A 17,067-nucleotide genomic window follows, 5' to 3' on the forward strand; every position below is an offset into this window, starting at 1 on the left:
TTTTAATTCTTGTTAAAAGCTAAGTAGATTTGAGACTTCTCATTGTTAACAAATAACCCTCATAGCTTTTCTTGCATGGAAACACAATTTAAATTCAATAAATTTTCATCATATCTTCTTTAGAAAGTGCCTGCATTAATAGGTATGTATTCATATGGACAACGGCTAATCGATTTTGGAATCTGAGCAATATCAGCAATTAATTGACACCTGCAGAGTGCTTTTGCTAGTCGCATATCGAGAGTGTGCAATCGCCAATTACATTAGCGCCGCCTCGCCGATGTCCTGCCAGTTGAGAGCCCGGCATTCAGTCATGCGCCTCGTAATCCAGTGGCTGTCCTCCGGCTGGCTTCTGCTGGGGATTGGGATTGGGATTGGGACCTGGGCTGAGGGACTCGGCCGGGATCTGCTCACCGCGGGGCTGGGCAGTCGTCAGGATGAGCTGAACACCAGACGACTGGCGATGGCCATCAGTTACCTGGCCCGGAGCCACATCGCCAGCAGGATCAGCACGCTGGTCGTCCGGCAGAGCTGTCTGCAGTGTTCCTACGCAATGGCCCACCGCCAGCGGCAACTCGTCGACCAAATCCTGGCCAGCCTCGCCCCCGACCTCAGTGTCCTGCTGCAGAGGGGCTCCCCGGAGGAGATCACGCTTTGGGACTACACGCTCTTCGTGGTCAACGACCACACCGCTTTCGAGTGAGTCAGCAATTGCGCCTATAAGCTTTTTTTCGCTTTTGGCTTAAACTAGCAAAAAAACAATTAATATATAATATAAAATTTTATTATATTATTTTATTTTATTTTATTAAGCGACATAGTTCATACAGCTTGGGATCAGAGCCAATCAAACATTATTTTCTAGTTAAACTTAAGTTTGCACAATATAATATAGATAATAATTGTTAGTTGTAACAACATCAGAGTATTTGAAATTAAATTGATAATTATTTTTTGGCTAATCTAATGTAGCTTATGATATTTTATGTGATATTTGATTTGGTTAATTTTTTACCATCAAACAGGAGTCAGGTGTTCACCTTTCCCGACGCCAATCTGGAGCGCGAGTTCTTCTGCGTGGTGGTGGTGACGGAGTTCCAGAGCTCCGCCACCGTGAAGCGCACCGTCGGGCGGGTGGTGGCCTTGAACCTGCTCGTGCGATTCCTGAATGTGGCTGTGGTGGCCCAAATGGACGACGGCCTGGTGGCCATCTACGGCTATAATCTCTTCAAGGCCAACTGCACGCCGGGCATCACGGTGCGGCGGATCAACCACTTCGACAGACTCACCGGTGAGCCGCTGCAGAAGATGTCCGACTTGTATCCGGTGCGCCATGGCCACCTGGGCGACTGTCCGCTGAAGGTGGCCGCCAACCACCTGCCGCCGCACCTGATCTACAAGCGGCACATGGATCCACGGCCACCGGGCTCCGAGGCCGTGGCCATTCCCGCCCAGGACCTGGCCGGCATCGACTGGGATATCCTTCAGCTGCTGGCCAAGGCACTGCGGTTCCGCATCGAGCTCTATCTGCCCAACGAGCCCAGCCAGATCTTCGGCGAGGGCAACGTTTCCGGCTGCTTCGCTCAGGTGGGTTAATATCAATAACAATATTAAAACATTGAATATTTAACTGGAAATTAAGGCTTTGCTAATTGCTCATTAAGTTGTCATGCCTTTGTTTATTTCATTTGTAATTGTTATTGGTTTTTGAAATACCTTTCGATTTCTGAATTTATATTAAATGTTCAAAATAAATCTAATCGTATATATAAGGGTAAGGGTAAGGGTAAGTAACATACATATTTTAACAAAGAGGCATTGTAATCATTTTATGTAAATTAAATTAAGTAATAGTACATTTCCCTATACTATTTGACTCAACTAAAGCTTCTTCCAAGGGAACCAAATAATATTTGGTGAATGTAAATCCATATTCCAGCTGGCGGACGAGAGCGTGGCCATAGCGATTGGTGGCCTGAGTGGCTCGGACAAGCGGCGCTGGCTGTTCTCCAAGTCGACGGTGTACCACCAGAGCCACTTCGTGATGGTGGTGCGTCGGGATCGGTACCTCGGCCGCTTCGGCCCGCTGATCCTGCCATTTCGCGGCAAGGTGTGGGGCGTGATCATCGTCATGCTGTTGCTGGCAGTGCTGAGCACCTGCTGCCTGAGAAGCCGCCTGCGGCTGAAGTATCCGCTGGAGAACCTGCTGCTGGTGAGTGTGGGCAATCCGATACCGGCTCGCCGGCTGCCGGGCACCGGATTCCTTCGCTACCTGCTGGCCAGCTGGCTGCTGCTCACCCTGGTGCTGAGGTGTGCCTACCAGGCGCGCCTCTTCGACGTCCTGCGCCTCTCGCACCACCGCCCCCTGCCCGAGGACCTGGGCGGCCTGATCCGGGACAACTACACGCTGATGTCGAACGGCTACCACGACTTCTATCCCCGGGCCCTCACCAACCGCCTGAGCGAGTCCTTTGCCACGCGATTCGAGCGGGTGCAGGAGGCCCAGCCTGGCGAGCGCATCACCACGATCGCGCTGATTAGCAACCTGGCGTACTGGAACCACCGGCACCGGAACACCAGCAAGCTGACCATTGTCCGGGAGCCCATCTACATGTACCAGCTGGTCATCTACTTTCCGCGGCGATCCTTCCTGCGCTCCGCCGTGGATCGCAAGATCAAACAGCTGCTGAGTGCCGGGGTGGTGGCCCACATCGAACGGCGCTACGTGCAGTATGTGGACGTGCCGGATGTGGCCGCCAACGACCGGACTCTACTGCCCCGGATCACCAACAAGATTGTGGAAGGCGCCTATCGGATTCATGGCCTGATCATGGTACTGGCCAGCGGAATCTTCCTCCTGGAATTTCTATCGGGGCGCTGGAATGGCGGACTGCGCCGATGGATGGAGTGGGTGCACCAGCCGTAGGGCAGGCCCTTAAAAAACTATAAACACTAGACCATTTTTAAAATATCTTTTAGAATAATTAAATCCTATAAAAACCAATTATTTTAAACCATCAAAATACAAACAAATTTTCTTTTATTAATTAGTTTTATTGTTATTTAACAACAGTTAGAATTGAATATTTTTAAAATAACCAGATTAATATACAGAAAGCTGCTTGAAAAAAATTTAAATTTGCTGATAGAAAAATAATTTGAAAGTCATTCATTAATGTTTCTTAACATTTTTTACAGTTACATTTTTGGTTGACTAAAATCAAAGACTATAAAATTGTTGTAATTTAATGTAGTCATAATTTTTTTTTGGCAAATTCAAATAGTTAAACAAATTACAAATACAACTAAATAGAATACCAATATTGTTAGACTTCTTAAACAAAATAATATAGAAAATCAGCAATAAAATGGTTTATAAAACTAAGCATGTAGCTTTTGGCCAATAGACATCTTAATTTATAATTTATTTATTTATATTATATTTAAAGTACATCTTGACTTTATAGATAATATATCTAGCGAAAGGGGAGCCCCCAAATCGGCCAGATGGCTGTCAGTACCTATCCTTTATCTTTCGTAGATGGAGGAACCAAAGTGGTCCGCCGACTAAGCCAGCAATGCTGCACTTAGATGGATTTCTGTGCGGTGGCCGGTTAGACTTAAAAATTGATTTAAGACTTGTAATGCAGTGGTTCGTTCTCCTTCTGTTTTTCTGTAATTTTTTTTTTTTTTTTTTTTGCCAATTTATCCCCTTCCCCCCCACCCATTTAGCATCACTCTGCTGGCCACTCGGCACCACTCGGAGCACCACTCTGCTCCACTCTTAGCCATGTGTGAGCAGCGGCAACTGGCCAACTGGCCGAGCGGCACGGAGCGGCACTTGAGTTAAGCTGTGCAAACGTTTGCATAATCACGTTCCAATTTAAATTGCTCTATTGCCGGGCTGCCACTGCCCATCGTCCATCGCCCCCTGTCCTCCTTGAAAAGTGGGCGTGGCCATCGTTGTCGCCTCTCGAATTGGAAAAACCGAACCACTTTTATTAGCCGAGGGGGTGGTATGTTTTCCATCCGCTTCATGCCCATCCACATCCCCATCCACATCCCCATCCACATCCCCATCCACATCCCCATCCACATCCCCATCCACATCTCGATCCACATCCCCATTCATTCCATCTGTTTGCGGAGACTACGGAAAAATAGGATTCGTATTTTACTTGGTCGCTATCCATCTGTGTGTCCACATTTGGAATCACTGTTTCCTGTCGGTGCGTAAACAAAAGGCAACAGTTGATCAACAGTACGCAAGGAAACCCATCGATTCGATTTACATGGCACGCATATTGCTGCTCTGATGAAAACCCAGTTTTGTATTATTGAATTTAAATTAAATGATTTTATTTGATATTAAAATATTTCAATCAAAGTGGAAAATATAAGATTTAAAATGGTTCCTATTTGGATTAAATTCATTTTATTAAATTTATAGCTTCAATTTCAATTTAATGTTAAGATAAAAAAAATGAACAATTTTGAAAAATTGTTATATATTAATGTTTCGAAAACCCAAGAAAATGCTATGGATGAAAGTATTTAAATTGGATACAAAAAATTGGGGACATATAAAATTTTAATACATTTTTTCTTGAGTTTGCTTCCCAATTTGCAATCAACAAAAACCATTTATGTTGCAATGACTTTAAAAATTTATTTTTAATACAATCTAAACGTTTATATCTATTAAAATTATAAATGTTTTTAAAAAAGGAAGGTTTATACTATTCATATTTAACAAACATGATTTGAAAATATACTATATTGTTAAACTAGGTTCTCTACAGTTTTTACTTAGCAATTCATTCGTTTTATTTGAGATAAAGCAGTTAATTTGGAATGACTATTAATTTACTTTACACACTGCGTCTGTACGAATCTAGAGTTTCGTGGCCTCTCACGGCCAGTAGTTGCACTTCTCGTCCTTGACGATAAGCTCCCCACTGCGACCCTCATCCTCATCGACCTTGGGCGGGAAATCGCGCCTGCCGATGCCCGGATTGGGCTGGTTGTTGTGGAACTTCATCGTCAGCATGTCCCAGTCGTAGACGAGACCGGGCCGCAGGTTCAGTCCACTTCGCAGCATCCTGAACATCCGGCAGATGGCGTCGTACGAGGGGCGCTCGTAGAATCCCATGCCGCGGCAAAAGTTCAGGTACATGGTGAACTCGCAGGGATAGCCCTCGCACAGCGCCTCAATGCTCATCGATACCTTCTTCTCGTGGATGCGCTCGTACTTCTGCTGCTTGGTGGACGCCTTCAAATCCTGCCACGGCAAGGAGCCCCTGTTAAAGTACATGAGGACATAGCCGATAGCCACCATGTCGTCGCGTCGCGAGGGCTCCACTCCGGCATGGACCGAAATGGAGGCAAAGCGGGCGGTGCCGGTGAGGGCTCGCTCCTCGCGGTACGGTATATGCACTCCTGTGGATACGTCCAGGTACTTCTTCGACAGTCCGAAGTCGATCAGGTAGACCTGCTTGCTCATTTTGCCGCGGCCCATCAGGAAGTTGTCCGGCTTGATGTCCCTGTGCAGGAATCCCCGACCGTGGACGTACTCCACGCGGCGCACCATCTGCTCGGCCAGCAGCAGCACCGTCTTGATGGTGAAGGCCCGATCGCAGAACTGGAAGAGTCGCTCCAGCGACGGACCCAGCAGGTCCATAACCATCGCCTGGTAGTGCGGCTCCTTGTGGTAGTACCAAATCCGGGGCAGGCCCGGAGCTGGCCTTAGTGCCCGGTAGAGACGCCGCTCGTAGTTCAGCTGCGGATGCCGCACACTGGTGCTCTCCACCTTGATGGCCACCTGCTCGCCGCTGTGTATGTAGGTGGCCAGATAAATGTCGCCGAACGAGCCGCTCCCGATTTTGCGGATCACCTTGTAGTTGCCGATTTGCACCACGCGGGTGTCCGGAGATCGTAATCGCTCCATTTTCCCACTTTCGTTGCCGATTTTGGTTACTCAGTTGTTTCTACTTCAATCCAAATGGTTAGCCCTGAAAATAGGTTGTGGCATATGCAAAACTTACTAAGTAAAAGTAATTTCTTGGGTGCCTAGATCCCTAACAGACTATTCTGTTCAAATGTGGGTTACAATTAGGGTTAAGGGGTTAAGTGCCCACAAGTTATAAACAGTTAACAGCGAAGAAAGTGAAGAAATTAAAATTAATTTAAAAAAAGTTTTGTTTAAATTTGAACCATATTTCACTTAAACAATATGCATTTAAATCAAATATTATATATTTTAAATTAATTAATTAAAATATGTTTATATTTAGTTATGCAATTTAATAAGTAATGTATTTAATATTATGATTTCAAATTAAACAGAATGTTTATTTTTTTTTTATCTTTAGAGTTAATCTATAGATTTAAGATTTATATTTTGTTCATTTTAGAATATCAATTGAACTTAAATGGTCTTATCAATAAGTTTATCGGTTAATTCATTGATTCCTTAAGTTTTTCCTATAAACATAGTTAATATCCCCTGCTCATAAAACGAGGTTATTTATTGTAAATGTATAATCCTCCTTCTGGCTGTACAAGTTTATTAAAGACACCACAACGTGTGGCATGCGATATTAAGTAGCCGCCACGTTGATCGCAGCTCGGGGCGGCTGCACTTTAAATGCGATTAAACCCGAGAACCCAATCCTTAGCCCCGGTCGAACTGAACCGAACTTTAAGAGTCGCCGTAATGTGCCATCCTGCCTGCGTTGTTTGTGTGTGTTCGTGTGTGTGTGTGTTAGTTCGTTTACTTGTGCGTATCGATTATCCTAGCAGACGGCGGCATCCGCAGACGGAGACACAAATGCACAAATGAGGAGGAGCAACCGGAGGCGGAGGTGGAGGACAAGTGGAGGCTACGAGGACGGATCAACTAGCCAGTAATAATGTCTTTCGCTGACATTTGACATTTTGGCTATATATCACTCACATTGTGACAACTGGCAACTTGGCATTCAAATATAGCAGGAGCACCAGGAGCCGGGCTCTCAGATGTTTAAGAACAATAAATTTGTGGGCCTTCGGCCTGTGCGTGTGTCGTCCCCCCTTGTATCCCCCCCTATATCGCCCAGTAAATCCACCCAAATCACCCCCTATATATATACCCACGGGCAAATGTTTGGCATCAGCCTTACTGGCCGCCTGCAAACCCAATGACAAGACGGAAGCGACATATTTGAGCTGGAATGAAGCGGGATTGAGGCTGCAGCCGGACCCATTATCATCATCGGTACAGAGAGGAAAAATTACATGGTTTTCTGTTTGGTTTTCAGAACATAAACATTATTATAATATTATTGATATTCATAGATTGCCTTTTGGATTACCTGTCAAATTAAACTTTAAATATTCATTGTTCCACAACTAGTTTCAAATATATATTCAATTAAATTCAATTAAAACATAAAACTAATTTATTTTGGACAACAAAAAATCTTTTGACCTAGATAACGTTTAGTTGGTATTTAATTTATTTAATATTTGTTGCTGGCTGTACATTTTATATTTATATTTAAAAATGTTCAATAACATAACATATTGAAAATATCAAACTGTATTTTAAGACTAGTATATTTTTAAAAATAATTGTATAAAGCAATTAAGTTATATGATGAAAAATGATAGGCAATACGATGTTTTGTAGATTTAAACCATATCACATGGAGACTAGTTGTGACAATTTTATATAAGAATGTCGGCTAGACCAATAGATTTCACAGTGCAGGCAAAGAAGCAAAGGGAGGAGCTCGAAGCCTGGCATTTACATCATAACATGGCCGTCTGATGGATAGACAGATAGCCAGGCATTAGCATTAGAGGCCACCACAATGGGTATGCTGATGATGGCGATGGCTGCGAGATGATGAAGATAATCACGATGATTACGATGATTACGATGATTACGATGATGGGTCAATGATGATGATGACGAGAGCAGCTCAACTGAATGAGGATGAGCCAAGGCTCCTGTTCCTCGTGCGGACTTAGAATCGGTTTCCCATTCTGATTCAGATTCAGTTAGTTATTCCCAACCCAATTTCGAATCCGATCCAGAACTGGACCTTCCAGAATCCTAGACACTCCGCCTGGGCGTAGGGCTTTCAGTGGGCGTGGCCAGTGCTGATGCCGAAACATGCGGGTAAATTATCTTCTCATTTCCATCAATGTCGTTGTTGACGTGGTTGTCTGTGCCACTGATGTTGTCGTGGAAATTGCCACTTCCATCCGAGTGGCCAACTCCACCATTTTTCAGCCCACCTGCAACGTGAAGTTGCAATGGCAACGGCAACGGCAAATTTCGGGGATTGAAAATCTCCATTCGATTGTTTGGCTTGTTGTGTTTTCTTTGCTGCCACTCCACTCTGCCGCCCACGAAGTTAAGTCATTAAGACGAATTTCGTGGACACTAAAGAGCTTGCCCAGCCTTAATTGACTCACATAAGTATTAATTTCGGTGATAATGTCGACAAGAAATTACTGGCATTTATAATTTTTAACTAATAATAATATTACTGAATAACAATCTACTTTGAAATTATAAATAATAATATAACATAAAGCTAAGCTAAATTGATTTAATTTAAATGCTTGCCATGGCACGCACCTAACAAACATTAATCCAGCCATTATGTTGGGAGTATTAATGTAAATCAAATTAAAAAAATATAAACCTCTAGAAATATAAGACATCGTTAGCCCACGAAAGGTCAAGTTCGATTTCGCCCATAAGCTCAAACTTTCCCGGGTGCAAATGAGTGTTAATGAATATGAAACTTATCCGGTCGCTGTGAGAACTAACTGGTCAACGTGTCGAGAACAAACGTGACAAAAGTTTATGGACAACCGGCAATTGCACAGCACGAGAAAGAGACGGCCTGCAATGGCGAGAATGAGATGGCCAGAGCGGTGCAGAAAGAGATAGGAAGAGGAGTCCGCTTTGATGGCGCTGAACTTGGACGGACAACAAACAGCAAAATATAAATGACTTTAATAGCTCATCAATGATTCAGGCGGAAATCCGGGCTGTCCAAGTGCAGTCGGTTTATTGGATACCGGAAAGGCATTATGTTGCTCCCTCTTTCCCTCTCGCTCTTTATTTCAGCCCGTCCCGCTCTATTTGTGCATTTGTTTGATTGTGCTGACTGGAGTAGTCTGTCTGACTTTCTGTTCTGTTCTGTTCTGTGCTGTTCTGTGCTGTTCTGTGCTGGTCTCGATTCGACTCGACTGGCTTGGGGTTTCGGATCGAAATCAAGGGGGGTTTGGGTCGGTTTGGGTCGGTTTGGGGTCTCCTGTCTGCTTAGCTGCAATGATTTTCACGCTGTCTCCGAAAAGTATGCAACAAAATTTGCATATTGTTTTGCTCCAGCATCACCCCGCTGCAATTTGTCCAGCTCCCTGTTCTAAACACCCCTTCCTTTACACGTAGCTAAAATTTGTGTGATTTCAATGACAACAGGCATTCAAGCCTTCTTAAATTTAGCATAACTTTCATGGTCTTAAAACCTTTCCTCTTACACACTAGTCTACTTGCTTCAAAATTTTATAAAATTTAGCAAGTTTTGTAATTATTTCTTTTAGTTGTTAGTTTTATAGTCCGATTTTAGTTAGAATTTATATATTTAATGTTTCACTGCATTTCAAAACAAAAGAAGGGAAAATAACTCACACACAATCTGACTAAAGCACAAAATATATAAAATAATAATTTATTTAAACAGTAAAGGGAAATTGCCTGCAATTTTTGAGGGAAGAGTTTAAATCCGGAGAAGGTAAAATAAAATAAAAATAAAATAAAATAATAATAAAAAAAAATAAATAAATACTTTACAATCTTTACAGTAAGAAACAAATATTATTTCGATTAAATAAATATAGGACTTTAAGTACATGTGGAGAGGTAAAATATCGTTTTTTGTAATAAATATGTTGCGAGTGTCCTCTCTTTTCGAACAGTGCATGTTTGGCATATGCACCCAATTTGCATTTGTGTTTAAGTCAACTCTCACTTCGATTGCCCCCACCCTCCATTTTACACCTGTCCGACGGGTGTGTGTGTGTGTGGTGTGTGCATTTGCGTCATTATTATCATCATTATAGATGGCACATGGCCAGTTTCCCCATTGGCCATGTGACAGTAACCGCTTGGCTTTTGTGTCTCATTTATTATGCAAATCCGAGCCAGGGGTCGAAAGCGAGGCGTGTGGCAGGCGTGGGGTTAAGTCCGGGCGCAGGGCGGTGGGTGGTGGGTGGAAGTGGGCGTGTGCGTGGGCGTGGGGTCAGAGGGCAGCCTTTATTCCTTGGTTGCTGATTGTCCGGTGCTCCGGTCAAAGAGTTCAAGTTTTGCAACAATTATGCCGCAATAATCGTCGCCGTGTTGCAGTCTTGCCCATATATGCATATGCACTCTGGCATTTGCGCACAAACAATAATGCTTATCGCATATTAATGAAACGACAGCAAATATTACAAATCAACGCAATTGGAAAATGTATTCTGCTCCCTTTCCTTTACCGCAAATGGTATTTAAAATTTCGACAAACACAATTGGAAAAAGGTAGGAAAACTCTTTACAAATCGAAGTCTTACAAACACTTTTAATTAAGGGATTATGGCAAATTTCGTTGATTCCTAGCGATCATAATCTGGAAAGGTAATCTACTTATTTTGATCTGGCAACTTCTTAATTTAAAGTTTTGGCCAAGTAAGGCGCATTAAAAACAGTATAATTGAAATTTAAGTAAACTAAGCTTTTTAAGCATATATACCCAATAAATGAAAACAAAACTGTTAACAATCTTTAATAGAAAATACTTTTCTATCTTTGGCAGGCACAATTTAATTCAAAACTTTAAAAAAAGCAGTGTATCTTTTCCCACCGAGCTTATGTATAATGAAAAGTGAGGTGTGTTTGGCAGGACAATAATAAAAAGTAAATATAATTTCAATTTTTATACTCGCTTCAATGTTAATCAATTACGTGCTTTAATTGAAATCGCCAAAGTCAATAGCGAGAATAAAGTAAAACCAAAACCAAAAACCATTTTCGCATATATATGTGAAACACATATAATATTGTGCGCGTCGCATGCATCTGTTTATTTATCTATGAATTTTTAAGCGGCCAAAAGATCCCGTCCGTCCACTTGTTTTCACTCCGGACGACTGTCCGCCGATTGCTGTTTGCCTACGAATTGCTTTTCAATTAACTCTAAGCCGTAAAAACATAATTGAAATGCGGCTGCTCCTTGCCCCAAATGCCTTTGTTCATTCGCCAGGCCAATGCGCAATAAGCCAGTAAGATATCAAAGGTCGCGGCTCTCGACTGCGCGGTACTTGGTACCAAATTTAAGCAATCAAAAAGGATCTAGTTCTTTTTTATATGCCTCTAAGTTAAGTAATTAAATACAATCTTTGTGTTCTTCACGGATGTCAAGTACAACTTGGTGGTAATTAAAATGATTTGCAGATCGAACTCATATAACTTTTAAAAAACTTTATTTAACACTTAACATTTGAAATTGGTAATTTAGAATTGTGTATAAGATACTTAAACATTTAAAATATTCTAAGAATAATGAACATAAACATATTTGTTGACTTACAAATAAAATGTATTCAATTTAGCAGTGGAAAATTCAGAAAATTGGTCAAAAAGTAGTTGTTGTATTTTTGGGACAGTGAAATACAAAACTAAATGTAATACTCGCTTTTTAATTATAAACGATAGTTTTAAAATTGTTTTCTGTTTATTTTAATGAAGTGAATAAAGATTTACTTTTTATGTTGAGTGACATATTACTTACTTTTTTTATATTTTAGTGAGCAATGCAATAAGTGAACTAAACAATATTATACGATATATATTTCACATGTACCTCATATATACATATTTTAGTTAAAATTAAAATAGCTGCCAGCTGTGCGAAACCGCCCAGCTATGAAAAACGAGGTCAGACAAGTAGGAGCCACGGAGAGTATTGGCTGCTGTAATGAAACTGGAGTGCTATGCTGACTTCCCTCCATTATGTGAGCCTCTGGATAGTGTTCTGGCACCTAACATCCTGCTGTCCCAGCTTTCCCAGCTTTCCCAGCTTTCCCAGCTTGCCCACTTCCATATCATACCAACGGGTGTGGGTGTGGGTGTGGGTGTGGGTGCCACTCCCTGAACTCTACCCATCTGAACCGAACTGAACTCGACTCTATTGGGCCTCCTGTCGTCTGCGGCTGTAAATGAAGTTGTGTTTTAATTAAAATTCCAGACTTTATTTCTGTAATTATATTAACTCGCTGTTCGAATTCGTTTGCTCGCCGGCGAACGCTGGGCCATCGTTTTCTCTCTCGATCGATCTACGGTGTGAACGGGGTATAAACGTGGAAGCGGGAAAGCAGGGAAGCGGGAAAGCGGGGAAGCGGGGAAGGTAAGGAAAAGATAAAACCATTAACGGTAAAGTGGAGAAATGTGGAAAACGTGGCAAAGGCATGCGGTGTTCTCGGCCCAGAGTCCATGGTCCTTGGTCCTTGGTACTTGGTCCTTGCTGCTGGCTGTTGCGAGTTGCGAGTTTCGAGCCAAGAGTCCTGCATATCCTGCTGTGTCGTCATTGGCATTGCCGAGCATCGGCATCTTCGACGGGGTCAGCTCACCCCCGGGTCCTGCATTGTCCTTCGTCCTTCGTCCTACCAACTTCCACCTCAACCTTGGTCCAAACGCCCTGCCAGCTGCCCGACTGCAAATGGTGTTAAAATTAATTTAATTGAATGTGAAATGAAATTTGTTTTGACACACACCGGCACTAGCACTTCGAGTCCAAACCGAAAGCCATCCACAACCACTACCCACCCACACCCGCTCATACCCACCCATACCCACTTACACCCGCAACAGCAACATCAATACCAACTCGAACTACAACCCCTGCTGTTACACTGCAATAAATTTAATCCTGAAACCCTTTTTTTTGTTTTTTAATATCCATTAAAACTTAGAAAAAAAATCCGTATCCTTACTTTGTTTGAAATAGTAATAGAATGAATTAAAATAAATATCCTTATATTTACATACTTATTTTTCAGTAATTTTGTTCCTATTTTTGTTTTTACAAATACCTCTTTTGAGAAACTAATTAATATACAAATAGTTTATATATTATCAACTGAATATTAAGTATTCTTATTCTTATTTTACAGTTTTTATTTACACACTTTTGGTTTACTAATTTTAAGAAAGTTATTTATTTACCTGCTTCTAAGCTTTATTAATAATAGTATTAATAGTATTATTATTGTTAAGGGGTTAATTATTTTTGTGTGTTTCAAAAGAAGCCCCGATTTGGCGCAGTGCATTATCCGAAGTCGCCCGTGGATTGCGGATTCCTTTTGGCCTCTGCTCCCATTGTTTTCCTATCGCTGCATCGTCGCATTGTCGCACAATACAAATGCCCGCAATTGCATTCTGAGGAATTGCATTCCGCCGTCGGAATATCGGGATGCGAAAACCTTGCATAAGTGGGAGCTTATTGGGTGTTTTCCGGAAATGGTGAAAGGATTGAGGCCAGAGGCCAAGGAGCAGGGGGGCATGGGCAAAGGGCGGGGGAATATATGGTTCAGCTGCCAATGCAAACGCTTGACCAAGCCCAACTGACGCCGTTCCAAAATGTAAGTTAATGAACTCTCTGAAATATATTCATCTGAAGTATACGTTTGCATATATCGAAATGAAATAATTATAACAAGAAAATTAAACCATATTTTTGCTTTTTGTCCCAGAAAAATCAGAAATGTTTTTCAAATTGAATCATAAATTTCTTGTTTGAATATCCTTGCTGCAGAACTATTTGTTTATAAATATATCTTTCCTTTAAATTTCAGTAAGCGGTAGGAAGGCTTGGAAATTAAGTCCTACCTTTAGGAGTAATCATATTACCGAAGTACCAAATAATAAGTATAAGGAATATAGTCCTTTTTCAAAGTGACTTTTTTATAAATAAATAAAACGCAAATCTTGCTATCGTTAGGCTTGGTGTCTCTTGAGTGATTTTCTGGTGATCTGATCACTGCTACAGATATATCGTATATATATATCGAATCTATCCCTTGGCACCTACACTCCATTCGCCGCAAATGACCGTGTGTTTGGCATTGCCGTGTCGGTTGCCTAATCAAAAACAGAAGCTCCAAAAGCCGCAAATTTTGGCCAGCGGATGCTGTCAAGTGCATGTGTATGAGTGTGAGTGTCTATGTGTGCGTGTGAGTGTTTTGTGGGTGAGTGCATGATTGTATGAGTGTATGAGGGGGTGCACGTCCATTTTGTGGCGGCACACGTTGCGTATGCGCAACGCATTTCTATCGTCAGCAATAGCGTTGAAACAACTAAAAGCTAAAATTTTTGTTAAAATTTGCTAAATTTGCATTTTTTGACGTTTTTGCGGCCAGCATCGTTGTAGCAGCCAGAGAGCAATGCCTACCACCCGTCCATACGTCCGTCCATCTGTTTGTGTTGCAAATATAATTTTTAATTTAAATGCAAATTTTGGAAATCATTTTCGAAGCATTATGTGCCCATATTGATACGCAAATTGCTGTCAGCACAACACGCAGCACACGGTCGTCGTTGGCATAGACACATAGATGTAGATATAGACATAGACATAGACATAGGTATAGCCATAGATACATGGGCCACACATGGATACACACACATGCAGATTTAATAACGCATACGCGTCAGTCAACCGCCGGCACAAGCCGCAGCGCCAACAGTTTTGGGAGGTACTCCTCCCGGGGGTCTGTGACCGCCGAGAAGCTGACAACGTCAGACCTCGTCCTCCCAGCTCCCATTTCCCATTTCCCATTTCCCATTGCCCATTTCACAGCTCTCGGCTCCTGGTTTCCCAGTTTACCAGTATCCCAGCTCCCACTTTTCCGTCGCCTATCGATTTTTGAAGAATCCGTAGGATAGATGTTGCCACTTTTGCCGGATTCCTGCAGCAGCAGTAGCAGCAACAGCCGCCGCCTGTCGGCTTTTAATGTTTATTGGCGGTGGCAGCAGGAGCAACCACAACACCAGCGGACAGTACAAAGAATCCTGTTCTCACCTCCTTTCGGCCTGCAGGCAGTTCTAGTTGCCTAAATAAAGTTTCCCCACCAAAGACATACACAATTCGGAAGTTAATTTCTTCATTTTTAGAATTTTTAATTACTCACTCAATAAATTTTTCATCAATGGAACGCTTTCGTTCTCCTGAAAAATTGTTAAATTTTTAGTAAGTTATAATTCATATTCATTAAAAATATAGCTTAAGTTGCAAATTCTAGCTCTGAAAAAAATACATAGTTTTATATAACTTTGAGAATAAAAAAGATGGATAGTCAGTAAAAATTATTCAAACATAATTAGGTACTGCATGTATAATATAATTAAAATAAATAGTAATCTGTGCTATTATCTTCACAAAATTTTGAATTAAAGAAAATATTTATGATTTGTTAATAATATCTGATTTAACGTTTGAATAATAAACAGTGGGTCAGTAAGAAAGACTGTTATTCAGTATATGAAAAACACATGTAAGAATTGAAGGAACATAAAAATAAAATAGTTCTTATTTACTAAGCCTGCATTGAAACTCCTGAAAATAAATCATGATCTCTTTGCTTTCAGGCAGGAGTAACATAATTTAATCCTTTAATGCGGCAAGTGAAAAGGTACATTCAACATTTTATCAGTGGCAGCGAGGGCATACTACCTTTTACATCAATCATTCGGTAAGTGCCCATTCCCGAGACCCCTTTGTCCAGTTTTCCCGGTGTCATTTAGTTTTTTGCACGGCTTTTGCTCTGATGATTATAATTCCATCGGACTGAACGCCACTGAACACCAGTGAACACAGGCGCATTTAAAACCATTTCACAAGTCGTCAAATCCGATTATGAACTCATTTCACTATTCACTCTGCGCTGTCCGCCAGCGACTTTGATGTTTAATTTTGCAATTTCATTTTAATGTGCCTACCGGGTGCCACGCCCCCTCGCGGCTGACGCCTTCCTTCCGCCATTAACCGCCGGGCCCCCATCTCGCCGCCCTTTCCGGTTCGCCATCATTCAGTGTCCACCTGGGCGTATGAGCAATTCATAAAGGCCAACCCATCGTGACCCAGACCCACCGATTCGCGCCCCTTATCCCCTTTGTTGCGATAATTTTATTATTGCCGCCAATGTTGCCGTTGTATTTGCCATTTTAGCTATTAGTTGGTTGCCAGCAGCTGGCCATTAACGTCCATTTAGCCAGGGCGCCACGCATTTCTAAGTCGGTTACATTTTCTAATTGCCGCAGATGGCCAAAACAGCGGAAGCCACAAAAGTAGCACCACTATTATTGTTCACTTACAGGGACTTCCGTATTAAATTATATTATTTTAGTCCGGTTTTTTGGCTAATAACCAGTATTAATTTCGCTTTTCTGCCATTTTTTTCTGGCTTTTAATTTTTTATTTATCGATACACAACCTCCTTGAATTTGTTTTTTATTTATTATGCTGTAGGTTTAAAGATTTTATTAACTACAATCTATATTCTATTTATACACTGATGTATCATACAATTTAGATTTGTTTTATTTTGTTTTTAATATATCACTGTATATTTATTTTAATTTAAATAAAATACTAACTAATATTTGTGATTTTAAATGTAAATAATTGTACTAGGCACTTTAAATGCAAGCAGCTATTGTATTGAACGCAATTGTTTGCAGTGAGTAGTGGGGTGTGACTTGAACGTTGATTACTACTGACAGCGACAACAGCAACATTACGGGAAAAGCGATGGAAAGTCGGGAGAAAAGCGGGTGAAAAGCGAGTTAAAAGCGGGAACTAGAGCGTTTTGCATGCCATAGATGCGACGGCATTGTTGCCTCTGTCAGTTGCCATTGATTTCACCCACTTTGCCCGCCAGCAATTAGTGCAACTCCGGCAGCAACACCATCGCACCAGCAATGTAAGCTATCAACCTCCACATGGGCGGGGGTTGGGAAAAGGGGCGTGGCAG

General features: G+C 41.8%; 2 protein-coding genes across 2 annotated transcripts; one reads left to right on the plus strand and one right to left on the minus strand.

Annotated features, from left to right (window-relative positions):
• Window positions 1-313: 313 nt before the first annotated feature.
• On the plus strand, window positions 314-2,926 carry LOC108149953. The gene is made up of 3 exons (XM_017277869.1): window positions 314-699; window positions 1,026-1,587; window positions 1,940-2,926. Exons 1-3 carry the CDS (start codon window positions 314-316, stop codon window positions 2,924-2,926), a joined length of 1,935 nt encoding a protein of 644 aa, XP_017133358.1.
• Window positions 2,927-4,643: 1,717 nt separating this feature from the next.
• Window positions 4,644-6,023, minus strand: LOC108149967 (casein kinase I). The gene has a single exon (XM_017277887.2). It carries the CDS (start codon window positions 5,945-5,947, stop codon window positions 4,913-4,915), a length of 1,035 nt encoding a protein of 344 aa, XP_017133376.1. The 5' UTR covers window positions 5,948-6,023; the 3' UTR covers window positions 4,644-4,912.
• Between the last annotated feature and the right edge of the window lie 11,044 nt (window positions 6,024-17,067).

Source organism: Drosophila elegans, unplaced genomic scaffold, assembly GCF_018152505.1.
Source record: "Drosophila elegans isolate 14027-0461.03 unplaced genomic scaffold, ASM1815250v1 contig_149, whole genome shotgun sequence".
NCBI lineage: Eukaryota > Metazoa > Arthropoda > Insecta > Diptera > Drosophilidae > Drosophila > Drosophila elegans.